We start from the raw sequence: 17,684 nt of genomic DNA on the forward strand, positions 1-17,684 counted from the left end.
ATTTTGCTTATATTAGGGTGGTTATTAGAGAGAGTTTTGTGTGCGTTCTTGTAATCTCCAATTTGGTTATAGTGAAAAACTTGCAGCGGCGTTAGTGGACATAACTCTCACATTGAGAATGAACCACTATAAACTTCGTGTGTTCTTCGTGCTTGTTTTGATTATTTCTCTTCTGTTATTTAGGGTTAGGATTTTAATCCTAACAAATATATATTAAACCAATATAGTTAATTCGAGTGAATTATAAATTTAATTATTTACAACTATATAATAATACTAATTAATATTTAAATGCACTATGAAAATATTGTGCAAAATTCAAATTAATAAAAATAGTACAAAATGACTAAGAAGAAAAATGTCATTTATGGCTATAAGGCTGATATGGTGGTTCCAATTTGGAACTCTTGCTCAATTTCAGTATGGAAATTCTTCTAGCTCAGTTAAGTAAGCTTTTAGGGCTCTTTTACTCTTTTATGTCATTTCCTTCTGAGTTAGTGTTTGCTCCCTAATCTTTTGGAAGGACTCTGTTTTGTCAAAGGATTCTTGTAATTTATTCCTTTTTGGTGGATTGTCATTGATCATCCGCATGTTAACAAATAACCCTTGGTCACGTTAACAAATCTTTGTTTTCATCTGCATGTGCCTAAGGAAATCCTTAGCGTGTGCCCAAGGTAAATCCTTGCTTCACAAGTAACATTTAAGCGTCTTAGCTGGTCCTCGTTATTTTAGATCGTTCTCACACTTTTATTTCTTTTGTTTCAGGGTTATTCCCAATCATTTTCATGCTTTCCACTTCTCTGACTTTTGCTTATTCTATATCATTCTTAAGCATTTACTGCTTTTGATTTTGGGTTATCCCAAATTGTTCTCAAGCTATTGCATTTTCAATTTTTTAATTTAGTCTCATGCATTTTGCATTTCTGATGCTAGGTTTTTTCTTTATCATTTTCATGATTTTTGCGTTTTTAATACTAGTTTTGTCCTAGACCATTCTTACTCTTTTTGCATTTTTAATTCTAGATCTTTCTCATACTTTTAATGTTTTTCATTCTACATCATTCTCACACTTTCTGGATTTTTGGTGCTAGTTTTGCTTGCTTTTCAAGGCTTTGGCCTTTTTCGTGCATTCATTATCATGAGAAACAAAATACAGAAAAAAAAAGAAAATGTGATAGGTTAAAAGTTATTTTAGTCAGGCATTATATATTGAATGAAAAATATAACTGTTAACATCCTTAATCTCACTTATGATACCTCCTTGCAGTATATTCAAGTGTAATAACTTCTTTTGAGGGTTTCAGGTGTTCGAATGGCAAAACATGATTCTCAGATCCATGTTACATTTGATTAATAAGAACTTTCATTCTCTTCTTGCTCTTCTTACCTTGAGTTACGCCCCTTGCCTTTAAGGTAGTTTGTATGTTCATCCATCTAGGCTTTCGTGTCCACAAATTCTCCTAGTTCCCCCTCCCTAATCAAAGCCTCTACTTGATTCTTCAACTCACGACATTTGTCTGTGGAGTGCCCGTGAGTGTCATGGAATTGACAGAAAGCATCCATTTTTTTCCTAAAGGTTTGTCAGTCTTCTTAGGGAATTTAATAAGTTATAACCCTTCAATGGATGCTAATATAATAGATAGGGGCTCTATAACTGGAGTATAGTTCTGAATTGGAGTTATGGAGGCCTATTAGGTTTTCTAGATTTTTCCACTCTTCTAGTTGTCTTTTAGTTTGGATCTATTCCTTTCCATTTTCTATTTTTTTCCCTCTTGTTTGTTGATTATTTGCATTATTTTGACCTGCAATATGTACTCATTGGCCCGTACACATAAATCAGCTAATAATGCTGGTTGTTTTAAGGCAAGGGATTCCTATAAAGGTATGGACTTAGTGCCTTGAAACATAGCTGTGACTGTCATGCCAACATGCAAATCTTTAATTTCTAACGTGGCATTTCTAAAACAATCTACGTATTGTCTTAAAGATTATTTACTTTCTTATCGAATACTGAGTAAATAAGTAGCATCTTTCTTGCATTAAGAGTCTATGATAAATGCCTTTATAAATTCTTTCCTCAATTGTTTAAAGGAGGAAATAGACTCTTCATGGAGGTTGTTGAACCAAATCTGAGCATAATTTCTTAAAGTTAACTTTCTCCAACACATAATAGTATATTCCCAACCATGTAACATCATGACAAATTCATGGTTTTGTATGTGATCATGGAAATCTATCTTATCAGAGTAAGAATTAATCTAGGGCATTCTAAATTTAATAGGAAGTGATATTTCCATAATTTCTGTGGTAAAGAGAGTTTTCATTCCATCCGAGTCTTATTCTACAATTACCAATTTCCTTTGTTCCAAAATTTGGTCAACTATTCTTTTCATATCTTCAGCATTTCAGGCAATGAGATTAGATTGATTTGGTTGTGGCTTAAATGCTAATCTAGTTAACGTACTTTTAACCACTTTATGATATTTTTTCCTAGGATGTGGGAGAACTCTTTCATTCTAGATTGGAGCCACCAAAGGTCGATTCAAATGTTCTCATGGTATAATCTTCTAGAGATCTTCTTAGTGAGCAATCTCTTATGGAGGTTCTCAAGGATGGTTCTCTCGGAGATGGTGTAACACCCCGTCTCACCAGGCGTGTCACTATAAGGGTATTCCCGGGATTTCTTTTTTTTTTTCTCTTTAAGTTCAACACACGCGGTATATCAAGAACAATCTTCACATGCAGAAACAAAACCCCGCGAACCCCAGTCTTGCCCGTTTAACTATCAAGATCAATAATCTTAAACTAAACGAGACTTAATACAACGCAGCGGATACACTAATACCAAAACACCATTGTACTTCCATAGCAAAATACTTAATACAGATCAAATGATAAAATCGCTATTATACAACTGTTCATTTACAACCTGAAATACATACTAAAGCCTCCAAACGTTACAACGACTAACAAACTAAGCACCATTGGCCTTCAACCGGCCACATCCTTGCCTTCGCAGCAGTCCCTGGCTGGAACATTAAACGTTCCAGGGGCATAGCCCAGATTAGATGATAAACATCTAAGTGACGGTATAGAAACAGATTATACAATGCATGAGAGACACACGAGCATGGCATATTCAGACAAGCGGCAACATGCAAAACATGTCTAACTTGAGAAACTCCCCTGACATACTTAATCCCTCGAATGCCCCACTGTAACACCCGTTCACCTGGTCTAATGTTAATCCCTCGAGTGCACCGTCGTGACACCCGTTCACCTGGTTTAACATTGTTCCCTCGAGTGCCCCAGTGTGACACCCGTTCACCTGGATTAACATTGTCCCAATCTCAAGTAGACCCCAACCCGTCCCACTCAGAAACAATATTGACACGAATATCAATACTCCGATGATATGAAAAATCACTCGCCATGCACTGACTCTTTTGAAAGTAAAAACAGTTGATGCAATATATCACATGTACAATATGAAAATGATGACGTAAATACAAAAGTGAAATGCTTTCGCAGAACAACCCAAGTTCCGGAGGGTAAAACCGCTCACTAGAACTGGTTCCAATTGCGTGTAACCTGAGTTCGGGAGGGTAACACCGCCCACCAGAACCCACTACACACCTTCAAACATATTTTCAAGATAAGATAAAGACAGGATCAGACCACTCACCTCGAATGTATTCGAATCGCCTCGATCCTCGTGCACGGCCTCGATTTACGTGCCAAACCCCAAATACTTGAACTTGTGCTCAACCTCCAGCTAAGATACTTCCTAAATATCATATTTAATTGAGGAAGCATTAAAATCCATTTTCCTCAATTTTCCTTAATTTTCTCTATTTTCTCCCAATTTTCTCCTTGATAATTCCAAAATAATTATTTCCTCAAACATTTTCCAAAATGTTTCAACATGATAAATCCTCAAATAAATTAACAAAAATACTGGAAGAGGAAATACCCAAAATGCCCATTTCACGCGCCCTCACGCGCCTGGCGCGTGGGTGCGTGTGGAGACTGGCGCGTGCAGTCACGCGCCACCTTCTTCCTCGTTGAACCGGTCTCCGGCGGTTGCTCCGATGGCCGAAATAAGGGCACCCCCTTGAAGCCCTTTGCAGGTCGATCCCAACAGCACCAATTTCAGGCCGAAAGGCCACCGAAAATTGGCCCAAACGGCCAGTTGCAGGTGGCTCGCGACAGTCCGCCTAGGGTTTTTCGGCCATTCTCGAACCAGCTTCAAATGAACACTAAACCATGCCAAATTCTCCAGATTGTCTCCCATTCTCATAAGGATCAAAAGCCCCCTAACCACTCGCCTCGATTCATCCTTATTCGTGAGTAATTTGAGTGTCAAATTTCGGCCAAAAACCTAGATATATATAGGCGATTTACGGCCGTTTTTCATCCAATCAAAGGCCAAGGCTTGGCCCCCAAGCATCCCTCGACCATATGCGACCTTCCCCAGGTCCGCCTCGGCCGTCCCATCCCCAGAAACAGCCCCCATGTGCGACGGATTGCGGCAGCCGAAATCCTTCTTGCGTTCACACTGTGCAGCTTTTGTTAAATTGCAGTTTAACCCCCTTGCTTCTTTCTTTGTCATTTCAGCCCTTTTCCTTGTGCCCCTAAACTATCCAAACATACCACTAAGTCCCATAAGTTTAGTACATCTCATTTGACCCTCGAACTTCTGAAAAATTACCGTTTTGACCTCCCTCGGGCAAAATTAGAAAATTGCACTTAAGCCCGACTAGTCGTTTTGACCTTAAATCCATTTGATTTAACCCGAAATTGCTTAAGGGTTGTTTTACACGTTAAATACTAGTCCTTGACACGCTCCATTGACCTTCTGGATGTTTCCTACGTCGATTCGGTTTTCTCAGCCCGGTCGACAGCTGTACCGAAAACTGTTCCTGATCCCACTTCTTTCATCACTAAAAATCATACTTCGAATCACTTGTCGATACTGTACAATTATCTTTAGCTATCTAAGGTCCGGGTTACTCCCTCCGACTGATTTGATCATCTAAAACTGCGTTAATATGCCATATAGCCTTATTCTTTTGCTAATTCCAGTTATACCCTTCCTTAAAAATCATTTATACTCTTAATAACCTCCCGGGTATTACAGATGGTCTTTCGGAAGGTTTTCCTAGAGACCTCTTTCAAGATAGTTCCTTGATTTTCTTCTCATGAAATTCTTTGATGAACAGTCTTCCACAACCCTCTTTCAATCTCCTGGAGATGTGTTTGTACTTCATTTTCTTGGGGTCGTGATACATAATTTTATAACGTAGGAGGAGTATGCAAGAGAGCATTTTGAAGGAATGTAGCCATCTCCCATGAAAGCATTAGTGCTCTCTTCATGACATCGCTTTAAAGCTTACTCACTGAGTGGGACAGTTTGAGGAATCATTTCAGAGGCTCCAGGAACTTCAAACAGAGCAATGTCATGAAGTCTAGGATTAGGAGGGCTATCAACAGCAAGACCCTCTTCATCATGTCAGTTACCCATGGCTACATATCTTGTGCAAACAATTTTAATACCCTTAAGCTTTTTGAACATTTCCCAGATACGGCGCCAATTATTATTGCTCGAACACAACAATAAATTTATTAACTAAAAACGTCATCGCCAAACCACTTGGACTCTGCAAAAAAGAGAACAATTAGAGGGCGTAGGGTCGTCCCCACACAAACACTCTGATGCTTAAGTTAGACATTGAATACTTGAATGTCGTATTAAAATCAGTATTAAGATGTACCTCATTTGGAATGATAGCTCATCTATTTATAAAGAAACATAGAGTTTTTCGATATCTATTAGAATTAGGATTCTTATAGATAATATATATCCTGATACTCTGAGGTCTATTAGGATTAAGATTCTTATGGATAATGTCTATTATTTTCGCAGAACTCTCAGAAAAATTTTCGAATATCAAATTTATCCTATTTGTGCTTTATTTGGGACCCCCTATTCAAAGGGAATTTTAGAGTACAAGCTTCGAGATGGAGCTTGATTACAATTTTCGAGGGACAGAAATAGTTCCCCAGTATAGGTCTCCCAACCTTGTCTACCAAGAGACTTTGGTCCCTCGACTCATAGTCTCTGGGAGACCTTTACTTCAGTTCTTTGAGCCCGGCCTTTTGCATGACAAAACAAAAAGCTCAAAAATTATTTTGGGCTTTTTTGATGTCTTAATGGACTTTTTTTTATAACACGTCAATACTATTTTTTTTTTTTTTTGTTAACGCACCATCACGAGTGCTCCTCATTGTTCGACCCCACGAACACATCAATACTATTGCACGATGGCATGATTGATCTTTTATAATTAATTTTATAGTGCATTATCTTCTTTTTACGCCAAATGACAAAAGTAATGGACAAATAGATTACAACCATCTAATATAATTTTTATCCATTCAATGAAATCTTCACATAAAACCCAATTTTTTTAAGCATCCAATTTTCAATCTCATTGTCGGTATCAAAGATGTACGGTTGCAAGTATCTTGGTATTTCTCTTATAGGAAGTTAAAGACTTTCAATTTTATGTTAAATTGTTCCTTGTGATCGAAATGTGAAGATACCCCCAATGAAGTTATGGTTAAACTCTCATCAACATGAACCCAGATTTGAGATAAAGGAGAAAACATGGTTGAAAGCACAAACATTTACTGTCTAAAATATTTACCATCAACTATTTGATCTAACAAAATGGTAACCATCTTTGATGGAGTCATTGGTTAATTATATCATAATATTGTCAAATTGATTTAATAGGTGCTGTTTATAGATGCATTTCTTTGAGCTCGATAACTTGCTCGTCGTCTTGCAAGATGCTCTTCACGTTGCTCTATGCATGATAATTGAAGCTCTTCTATCTTGTATTCTGTCTGGTTCGACGCCTTTTAGATACATTAATTTTCGAAGTTTTGTAGGTATGTATTCTCTCCCTCTCCATGATACAATAGTCGTCTTCTTTGTTGGCCTAAGCGACGTTACTCCAATCTCAATGTTTGCTGTGCATCACTCATGTTTTGATGTTGTCTTTGATGCATTTCACCATCTGTTTTGCTCTCTTAACAATGCTTGTAAATTATATTATGTGGTTCTTATCAATCATTTCATTGAAGGTATGTACATCTTTAATTTATATTGTTTGTAATCTTATGAGTAGCATATGCATGTACGTATTAGTTTATGTGACTATTTGGGCACATCAAAACATGCTAAACATTTTTGGTGTTTTTGGGTAAACAACTATATTTGTTTAAGTGAAAAATCTGACTTGTGAACTTATTCACGTTCTCATGTTTATCCTAATGGTCTTTAATATTGTATGTTAGCAAGTTATATGTGAACTTAAGTTAGATTGCATATTGGTTTTTTTTAATATTGTGAACTTATTGTTTCTTCCATGTTTACACTTAAGCAAGTTAATATTGAAAATGAAGTTGGATACGTTCACCACATATCATATGTGGTTGGTTACATGTGATGTGATTTATTTAGCTTTGCGTACATTAAAATGTATTTTATTAAGCCTTGAGAAGACAAGTGTTTGTCTTGGACAGATTATTGTATCACTAGCTTATCATTTAACGATAACTATTTAACTCATCTTTGTTGGGGTCCCCCACTCACTCTTATTGAGTTGGTCCCAATTTAATAAAATTGGGACCTAAATGAGTTAAGCTCACTCTTGTGACACCACACAAATGAATTGGCTCATTCCATTACACAACGCAACACAAGATCCTCCAATGCATGGCAAGCGACAACCCACAAAACAAAGCAACCAACTATTACCTAATCTGACACAACCACTTGGATTACCTGTTTCTTTCGACAATAGCAATTGATTGGATCAGGGGATTGGACTCAACAACATAAACTGGCTGTACCCTGCTGCTACGGAAATTTAAGGGCACGGAGAATTGCAGGGCCCTCCCACTTCCAGTTCCAGAAGAGCCATCAGCAGCACTGAGCAGGCCTTTCACGTTTCAATCCTAGGTGTACTCGCGTCTTTCTCAATCCTCAACACACCGACTCGCGTTGGTGAGAAGTTGAAATCGATATGATTGAGGCCGCAAACAGGATTCAGCGGAAAGCGCAGAGAAGATTCAGACTCTCCGACAAATCCGAGTCGCGAGGAAAACTCCAAAATGGGTACCACAACCCACCCATCCTGTTTCTTTGAATTTCTCTGCTCTGTCCATGTCGATGTGGAATCCGTTTTTCAACTCGCCACCTGCCGTCGCTTTCCGTTTCTGCTGTCTCTGTTCGGGCATTCTCGGGGGGAAACCGATACCGCCAAATGGTTTCTGGCGGTGATGGCTTCGGCTGCAACGGATAATCAGGGCAAACACATGCGGCCTCGCAGTCGCAGGCCATCAATAACGAGCTCGCGATGCAGTGGTTGGACTTTGACGAGAAAGTTCCACCGGGGTACGTATCTCAATCAATTCCCTTGTCTGCCGTTCGATGAATTTCCCGCATCAACCACCCACCAGCGTAACTACTATGACTTTGTTGTCTCCACGTGCCCCTACGAAATAATTTCAGCTTCTCCGAAGACATACATCTCCTTAGTCCTTCCTAGTTCCTACACCTTTGCCTTTTTATTTTAATTTTCCAAGCAATCTAACATATTATATAAAAGAGAGATTGATTTGTTATTTCTGCCTACACGAACTAACAAGGAGATGGTGTATGAGCCCCACCACCTCTCATGAGGCTCATGTTTTGTCTCTGAAATTGTTTGTGTCGAGCAATTATTATGTTGTTTGCATCGAATAATTCAATAATTTTATTATATGAAAATATTGTCTTAAACCCATTGCCTACCACCTAAATTAAATTAAATATGAAATATTTTAATTTGTATCATATTTTTTTGGCGTTCACTTTGCCTTTTTTTGGTTTTTTTCTTTTTTTTGAATTGATAAATTAGATTATTTTAATATCTTGTTTGACAACACTGTCACTGTGCATTTTTGTTTTTATATTTTAGTATTTTTTTTATTTGCTTATTTCCTCCTATTCCTTAACATCTTCGGGGATAGATAAAGAGGCACCAGAAGGCATTGATGATCCCTCGGACCTCCTCCTCAGCTCAGCTGTCGACAACTGGCCCAGTCACACTCAAATGAGCTCTGGGCTGGGCCTCTCTCTACCCAGCAGTCGGCCCAGAATCAACTTCCTCTATCAGGATGCTATTGGGCCTCACTGGGTACTGTAGCTATTTACACGTGGCACGCGCCCATCTCTTTCTTTACACCGACTTTCTTTATACCGACAAAATTCCATCAACTTGAATATGAGTAAGACATTATCTTATCTTATAACTTGGCACCAGGAATATCTTATCCATATGAGATATTGGTAAATTCTCATTTTACAAGAGTGACTTATTCCTTAATTAACCCGTGGTTTGGTTTGACTTATATAGATTTGTTTTGTTACCCGTGTTGAGTTTGTCTGAAATAGATATATAAAGAAAATTCATATTTTTTTCACATTTTATCCGTGTTAAATAAATATTATATTATATAAATAACATAACATTCTTTTTATCTTATATACTCGTTTTTTATAATATATGACTAATGTCTCTCCAACTTTAAATATGAATTGTGTTTGTGTCTCCCCTTGAGCTATCCATTTGAATTTGGGTGGTATGAGGCATTTTATTATCATGCATCTACAAAGATAATCGTACTATTTTATTTATTTATGTAAAATAAATATATATATGTAAATAAAAGGTAAATTATTTTTTTAAAATTACTTTCCATTAGAAAAATCTTAATTACAGATGGATTCTGCTTCTGCTTCTACTTTTACAAATTTATGAAAAACTACAAATATGCCATCCCCATCTAAAAAAAAAAGAAGGCAACAGAGCTTCAGTATCATCTAAAAAAAAAAGAAGGCAACAGAGCTTCAGTATCATCTGATTCCTCTACCAGCACTGGTCGGTCTCCCAATTCCGGCACCCATAACCCCAGTACGCCGACTTGGATGACATTGAGGAGGCGGCCCCCATGGCAGCCGACGTTTCGGAGAAAGACCCAAACCTGCGGGGCAGCCGACAAAGATCCCGGTCATAAACGGCGCGCTTGTCGGGATTGGACAGCGTCGAATACGCTGCATGAATCTTCATGAATTCGTTGGCGGACTCGCCTCTCTTGCTGAAGGACACCACATCCGGGTGGCACGTCCTCGCCAATCTCCGGTACGCCGCCTTGATCTCAGCGCCGGTGGCGCTCGCGGGAAGCCCCAAAACCTCGTACAGAGTCGTGGCCATCATGACTCGATGATGATCAGAGATATTAAGGTAGAAATTGCAGAGTCGCCGGTGAGCTAGCCTTGGAGATAATGTGGGAAGTGGGAAATAGGCGCAGTGTGGGGTGGATTCTAGCTCTCTCTGTGCGTTGGAATGAATAAATAGAGGAGAGACAAGAGGCACAGGGAGAGGAAAGCCTTATCCATTAGAGTTGAAACTGCGACGACGCCGAGTCAGCAAGGGCGTGTTTGTGGATAGCCCTGGTGTTCGAGCAAGGTCCCACAGTTCCCCAATTCATGAATAAGGATGCCTTGGACTGGTTGTTGTTTCAGGTTTGGATAAAGATTGTCCACAAAAGGCGTTACATCAACTTTCCATGCCTTAGGGTTGGCTTGTCCTGGACATTTGAGGGGCGCCCGGCCCGGGCAGCCTAATACTTTCAATTTGAGAATAATCACATACCATGTAAACTTGTTAGGCCGCGTCCGTGGTTACTATGCCAGGATAGATCATTACTTGAATTATCTTTAAAAATTAATGTGTTCTCGCTCAAACTAAACAATAGATCTACTCATAGTCACAAATATTAGTGTTATTGCTAAAATATAATAATTAAAATTTATAATATAAGCCTTGGTGTTCAACACCTAGATGGCTTCAAGAAGCAAGAAGTGGCTCCAGGGGCAATGGTCCACCAGGAGAAAGAAGTGAGTAGCTCACCGAAAGGAAAGGGTCAGCTTCTGGTGGAATGGTCCATTAGGAGGAAGAAGTTAGCTCTGGTTAGAATGACTCATCAGGAGAAAAGGGTCGGCTCCGAGTAGAATGGTCCACCAAGAGGAAGATGTTTGCTCTGGGTGGAAACTTGCTCTTTTTGGGTGAATTGTAATCACGAATGTGACGTCCCGCTCCCACTTTCGGGTGCCACTTATGAACAATCATTTAAACTGCTCACCTACCTTGTCATTTGTGAAGAGCGGACTATGTTTTGACACGAAACGCCCTAAGTGGGAACTAAGTTTCGTCATTCCCTTCCCTCAATCCCATGATCGACTAACAGATTTGAGCTTTAACCATACCACACATGGCTAATTAATTTTCATTAAGTTTGCTCAATCATCATTTTATTAATTTAATTCTTCTTCTTCCCAAGAATTTCACTAGACTCCATATATTTCAAAATTCCAAACAACCCATTGGTTTAACCAATTTCGAGAAAAAACTCATATAATTTAAATTTCCAAAAATCTAGCATTTTCTCCAAAAGTATCCAAAAATCCCTTTTTTTCGAACTTTTTCTGGGCCCAAAATTAATCCATAAATGCCTCAAAAATTCCAAATTTTCAAAAAAATTTAAAAAAAAAAATTGGGCAGCGGGGCTTGCTAGCGCACCCGAGGCTCGCGTCCGAGGCCCGCACGAGGCCTTGCTATGCGCTGACACGCCCACGCCCCGACGCCCGTGCCCTCGCCCACGCACCTGCTGCCTGCTGTGGCCCTAGTTGCTGCCACCAGCCTTCCACCCCCTTTTTTGTTTTTTCTTGGACTTTCTAATCCAAAATTTTCAAAAATTAACTTAAATAATCCCCAAAATCTTCACATTTTCAACAAAAATCATTTTTCCAACACCCAAAATAAACACCAAACATATATCCAAAATAAAGTACACCCATGGTCTTAAACTTTAACAAATCATTACCAACCAAATAAATTACAAGACATGCCTAGGTTTCAACAAGCCATAAAACTAACAAATAACCACCATAAGCTTCCCAACTTCAAGCTTGCAACACTCTCTTTTCCTTTTGGCACATGAACAACCTACAAGGTCAGAGTGAAAATCTCACGAACCTTAAACCTCAATAAGGGTGCAATGAACATAAGTATGAACAAAAACAATATGTGATGCCAATGTATGCATGTAACATGGTTAGAGTGTCCACATCCTCACAACCACATTGGTTTGAGGCTTTAATCTATCCTACCACACACAATCTCGTGGCCATAGGTCCTTGAACACAAAGAAAAACATGCCAATGCACACATTTAAAAGTTTAATAACATACTTACAACTTGCAAGGCACCATCCCATGGGGCTATCCCTTATCTTTTTCATTCTTCATGAATCTTCCACCAACAAGCTTAAACTTTCAAGAACATGCTTGCTTCAACCCTTTTTTAAAAATAGATCTTTGATCAAGGAAAAAAATATTTGAAAGCTTGAAGATAAAAAGAACAAGAAAGTCCTCCTAATCTTTGCAAATCTAGAGAGCTTACCTCTAGGCTTCTTGATTCTTCTTCTTCTTCTTCTTCTTCTTCTTCAACTAAGCACTTGGCCAAAAAGCTTAACCTTCTTCTCTACCTCCCTTTTTATAGTCAAAAATTTCCTTTATTCACTTATTTTATTTTTATGGCAAGAATAAATCCTAACCCTAAGATTTTACTTAAGTTGGAAGAATGCATCATAGCCTTCCAATTAAGCATAATCCATGTGCTCTTGCAAGACACAATCCCATCCATCCATTTTGGAAGAAATAATCTTCACCCCAACGAGAAAATACACTCTTAGCCTTCTTTCAAGACTACATCCTAGCCTTCCATCTTCTTAACCCATGATCTCCACCATCCAAAATCAATTTAAAAAAAAAAATCTTAAATGAGTTGGCAATCCATGCAATTCTCCAAGATCCACTTCTAGCTATTAGATTTATTCTTCTTCCAAGACTCAAGCACAACCATTGGATCACTTGAGAATTTCTATTTTATTTTCCAATTAACTTAGTTTGACTATTTTTAAGACAAGTCTTGAAAAACATCAATCACTTTCTTTTTCATTTAAGAAATTCTCTCCATTTTCACACCATTAATGAATGACTAATTTCTTTTATTTTTCATTTTCTTTTTAGGCAACATCATCATGGCTTGCATTTAATGCTTGAAGGACCATTATCTCTCCATTTTAAATTTTCTTTAAATGCTTATTCTTACTCCACAAGATTATGCCATGTGTCACCAACCATCATTTTTTCAATTTCTCATTTCTTTAATTTCTCATTCTCCTTAAAGGAGAATTTGCCATGTGTCACCACTAGACACAAGCCTTTGCCTCCAAGCTTTCATTACAACCATCCATTAATTATAAACATAATTTACCAATTTAGAAAAAATCAATTATTTTTTCTCATAGTTGAATATTCTCTATTTTTTTTATTTTTTATAATTTAATTCATATATGAAATTCCACTCCAAATTACTAAAAATGCATTTTGTGAATTATTAATCTCATTTATCTTCACATAAATACAAAAAATGAGAAATTAATTCACTTCCATACTTAATTCTACCTAGAAATTATTTTCAATTTACCAAATTACCCTTTATTGGACTTCACTATCCAAATTATCCAAAATTTTCCTCTCATAGGGTACCATTACTCTCAAAGATCTATCACATTCTCAAGGGCATTTTGAAAGTTTCTCACTTCTTTTCTCATTCTCTCAACACCAATAACACTGGGTGTTACAACGAACAAATGTTAGAAGGCATGTAGGGATTTTTCACCCGCGTAGACCATCTAATGCTTAAGTTAGTAACGAATGAAGGCAAATGCTCTAAGTGAATTGCAAAGTCCCTTCAGGTGAAAAATGTGCGGGGTGTGAGTACAACAAATAAGCAATAAATACACTAGGTAATATGGGGAAATCTGATTTTTACCAAAAGTTGGAGTCTTTCCTTCCGTCAAGAGACTAGGTATTTATAGAGGCGATTCTTGAGTAATTCGCACGGGCCATATGTCACGTTAAGAGGTCTACAATTGTGAGGTGAGTTGGGATGGAATCCCCCTAAAGGAAACCCTCAAAGTGAAAGTGAGCCTCACTCCAGGTGGAAAGTGGAAATTCTTTCCACCTTAAGGAAATGGCTTATGTCTCTTTCTTTGCACCCAGAGGAATTATCTTTTCCTCACTCCGAGTGAAAATTCATTCCACCAAGAGAAAATACATCTTCTTCTTGCTATGGGTGAAAATTTATTCCACCAAGAGGAATTCTCTTCTCTTCAGTTTGGATGGAAATTCATTCTACTCGGGTGCCCCCAGGTGAAAGTTTTTTCAACCCGAAAGAATTGGCACAACAATTAGTTTTATCGAGCAATCTTCTCTTAGCATATTCAAACTACTCCATGTTTAAATTAAACAAGTGTGATTCTATGTTATCACATTTATTCTCATTTTTTATTTTACAAATCCTTTTTTTTTTATTTTGGGTATAATTACCTAACTACTCTACTTATAACTCACGTTTTATTTATGGGGTTTGGGTAATTTTAGTGGGGCAGGGCATGAGGCGTAGAAGAATTTGTGACCGACCAAACCCGAATTAGTGATAATATTGAGCAAGTCATTGAGTGTATTATTTAATTATAGAATGAATGATATACAGTGTTGAGAATCTTAATAATTTACTTAAGCACTGTAACGTGCAATCCGATCAAGAAGATGGTGATACATTTGTTGGTTCCCCCACTCTTTATCCAAATAGAGGTGAACAAGTGGTGGAGGTTAAGATTAGGATGACAGAAAGAGCAATGGAGATAAGGCCACGGCCATGTCAATGTGGACAACTCAGTAAAACTTCTCCCTTTTTTTTTTTTTTTTCTTTTTCTTTTTCTAGGTAAGTAACTCAATTCTTACTTTTCTACCTTCACTTTTTCATTGCCGTTGTCTCCTAAATGGAGGAGTTTTACCTTTGCTTCCTTTGGCTATGTTTCTTGCTTTTTGTTACTTTTTCCCTTAAATTTTGGATCTTTCCAGTTGCTTATAATACCCTAAACTTCTAAAAATATTTCGCTTTTACCTTATTTTTAAATTTAGATTTAACTTTTTAATTTTATTAATTGAGAAGTTCAAGCTTTAATGTTACTTAAATTATCGACTATCATTAAGGTCTGGTAAATTTTACCATAAATATAAATAAAAACTAGAGTTTGGGATTTGACCTAAAAGGTTATTTACAGGCTTCCCATTATCTCCAAACCAATCTAAATGAATAATGTTATTTATTTTCAGTAAAAATAAATATTCGTGATTTGACAATTAGTGTGGAAATATTTAGTTAGTATTATATATCGATTTAAAGAATATAAAAAATAAAATTCGTTGAGCGCTTTTTATCTTTCCCAACTAAACACACTCACATAAACTATCCCCTTGGAATGGTCTCTCGTTCAATCGCCCTCTCTCTCGCTCAAACTGCTAGCCAAGCTTCTCCTCATTCTCAAGATCGCTAGTAGCACTTTTCCTCTTCCTCGCAATCGCCGACCACTCTTCTTGTCCTCTACCAGATCGCTGTCTCTTTCTTTAGGTTGATTTTTTATTTTCCTAAAAAAATTATTCCACCCCCGAGGAAAATATTTTCCAAGTCAGCGTAACTTAAAATGGGAAATTAATTTGTCTAAACAAATTAACTAATCAAACTTTTGCTAAAATTTAAATGAAAATTGATCAACAATAACATATTCAGCCGTTTTCCCACTATGTGGGGTTGGCTACATGAATTCTAGACTTCTATGTGGGTTACATCCCAACAGATAGTTTGTTTAGAATTCATATTTGGATCCGACTAGGTTTTATGCTGGCTATCGGCTACCTAACGCAACCTTCCTCCTTTATCCGGGTTTGGGACCGACAGTGGATAATATCCCCTAGCAGAGTAATGATGAAATGAAGTTTGAACACTATTTTCACATGGAAAAGTTTCATGAGATGGTGGTGGGTAGTGAATGAAGATAATTAATATAGTTGTATTCCATCACTTAGTTGATATAGTAAAACCAACAAGTATAATATGATAAATGAAAATTGATCATTTTCCAAAAAAAAGTGTGCAATCCTAAGAGTCCTACCCCTATTAGCTTGAATCATATTCATTACTGCTTGTGACTTTTCCAACGACGAGCATTTCCCTCAACTCCCGTTGTTAGCTGGCGAGTTTCAAGTAACATTTGATGCATTGATTAGAACTTTTTTTTGTTTAACACGGAGATGGGGTTTAGTGTAAATTTATAAAACATTTTTCATGGTCTAGTGTAATTTTTTCTAAATTATTATTAACATATAATTAAATAATTGTAATGTTTGAATTATTATAGGTTTATCAATAATTTTTTTATCCACGACATAAATTTTTAAATTAAACACACATTTAAAAAAAAACAAACACTATTTTAGTTTTTACTTTTATTTTCTTAACAGTTGTAGCAAAATCAAACACAATATTTAAATCTTAAACTCCAAACGTTAAATTAAATCTTTAACCCTAAATTTGAGTGGAATCTGCAAGATGACTTAAATTTCAAAACGTAATATTTAAATCATAAACCTCAAATCCTAAACTAAATTTAAGGGTCAATAAACTAAAAAACTAACTGAAAGCTTAAACCTCAAAATGTAAATTGTCATTTTAGTTGTAAGATTATCCAATATTATTATTATAATTAAACTAGATAATCCTGTAATTGTCTTGTTAAATTAATAATAAATGAATACAGCTTTGTATTGTCTTTTCGGTTATAAAGATATTTGTTGATAAATTTGTCCTTCCATTTATTGAGAAAATATTTTTTAGTAAATTTGATTTATTGATGGTTTCTAAAATATTTTTATTTTCTCTTAAATTTGATAATTTCATACTCAAGTATTTTTTTCAAAATAGTCGAGTATGTTATAAAACTTATGAAAAAACTTTTATGAAAATTGATTAAGTATGAAAAACTTTTTTTGATAAAACTCAATAGAGTATTGCTCGGCATACTTTAAAAAACAATCGAGTATGTGAATTGGTCCAATCAACTATTATAAGTTCATACTCGAGTATTTTATGCAAACTTTTTTTACCTTAAAACTAAATCGAGTAAGGTATTTTTTTAATCAAGTAAAGATTTTTTCATCACTCAAGTGAGCTTTTCTTAAAAATCGAGTATCTCCAAAACTATATAATATGAGCATCATTTTATTCAAGTGAAGATTATTTCTCAATCAACTAATGTATTTTATTAATCGAGTAAATATATGTCTTAATCGAATAAAGATAAATTGATTTTTGGCTAAGTCTCTGAACCTAAATGCAATTGAGTAACATATGTTGGTATTCGAGTATATTAGTTGAGTAAAACTAGCTTTGTAATCAAGTGCATTATGAAAAGTTTTCATGGTTTCTGCATTAGTCAAATTATGACTTAATCATACTCGAGTAAGTCCTTTATATAATTAATTACATTATGTAGCCAATCAAGTAAGCTTCTATATTAATTGATTAAGCCTAATACTTAGTCTAGTATTCTGTGTTAGTTTTTAAAAAATATAGCTGTTACTCAAAAAAGAAAGAAAG

At 36.4% G+C, this 17,684-nt stretch overlaps 1 protein-coding gene and 1 long non-coding RNA gene across 2 annotated transcripts; both read right to left on the reverse strand.

Annotated features, from left to right (window-relative positions):
• Window positions 1-9,791: 9,791 nt before the first annotated feature.
• Window positions 9,792-10,508, reverse strand: LOC127802341 (chaperone protein dnaJ 11, chloroplastic-like). Its single transcript, XM_052338091.1, has one exon. It carries the CDS (start codon window positions 10,329-10,331, stop codon window positions 9,984-9,986), a length of 348 nt encoding a protein of 115 aa, XP_052194051.1. The 5' UTR covers window positions 10,332-10,508; the 3' UTR covers window positions 9,792-9,983.
• Window positions 10,509-11,951: 1,443 nt separating this feature from the next.
• Window positions 11,952-12,636, reverse strand: LOC127800974 (uncharacterized). The gene is made up of 3 exons (XR_008022917.1): window positions 12,579-12,636; window positions 12,372-12,474; window positions 11,952-12,122 (listed from the first exon to the last, which is right to left on the reverse strand). It is a non-coding gene; the product is annotated as an uncharacterized LOC127800974 (long non-coding RNA).
• Between the last annotated feature and the right edge of the window lie 5,048 nt (window positions 12,637-17,684).

The sequence above is a fragment of the Diospyros lotus genome, chromosome 5, assembly GCF_014633365.1.
Source record: "Diospyros lotus cultivar Yz01 chromosome 5, ASM1463336v1, whole genome shotgun sequence".
Lineage (NCBI taxonomy): Eukaryota > Viridiplantae > Streptophyta > Magnoliopsida > Ericales > Ebenaceae > Diospyros > Diospyros lotus.

Excerpts from the sequence above, each read along its gene's own strand:
- LOC127802341 (XM_052338091.1), bottom strand. The coding sequence starts at position 10,331 with ATGATGGCCACGACTCTGTACGAGGTTTTGGGGCTTCCCGCGAGCGCC.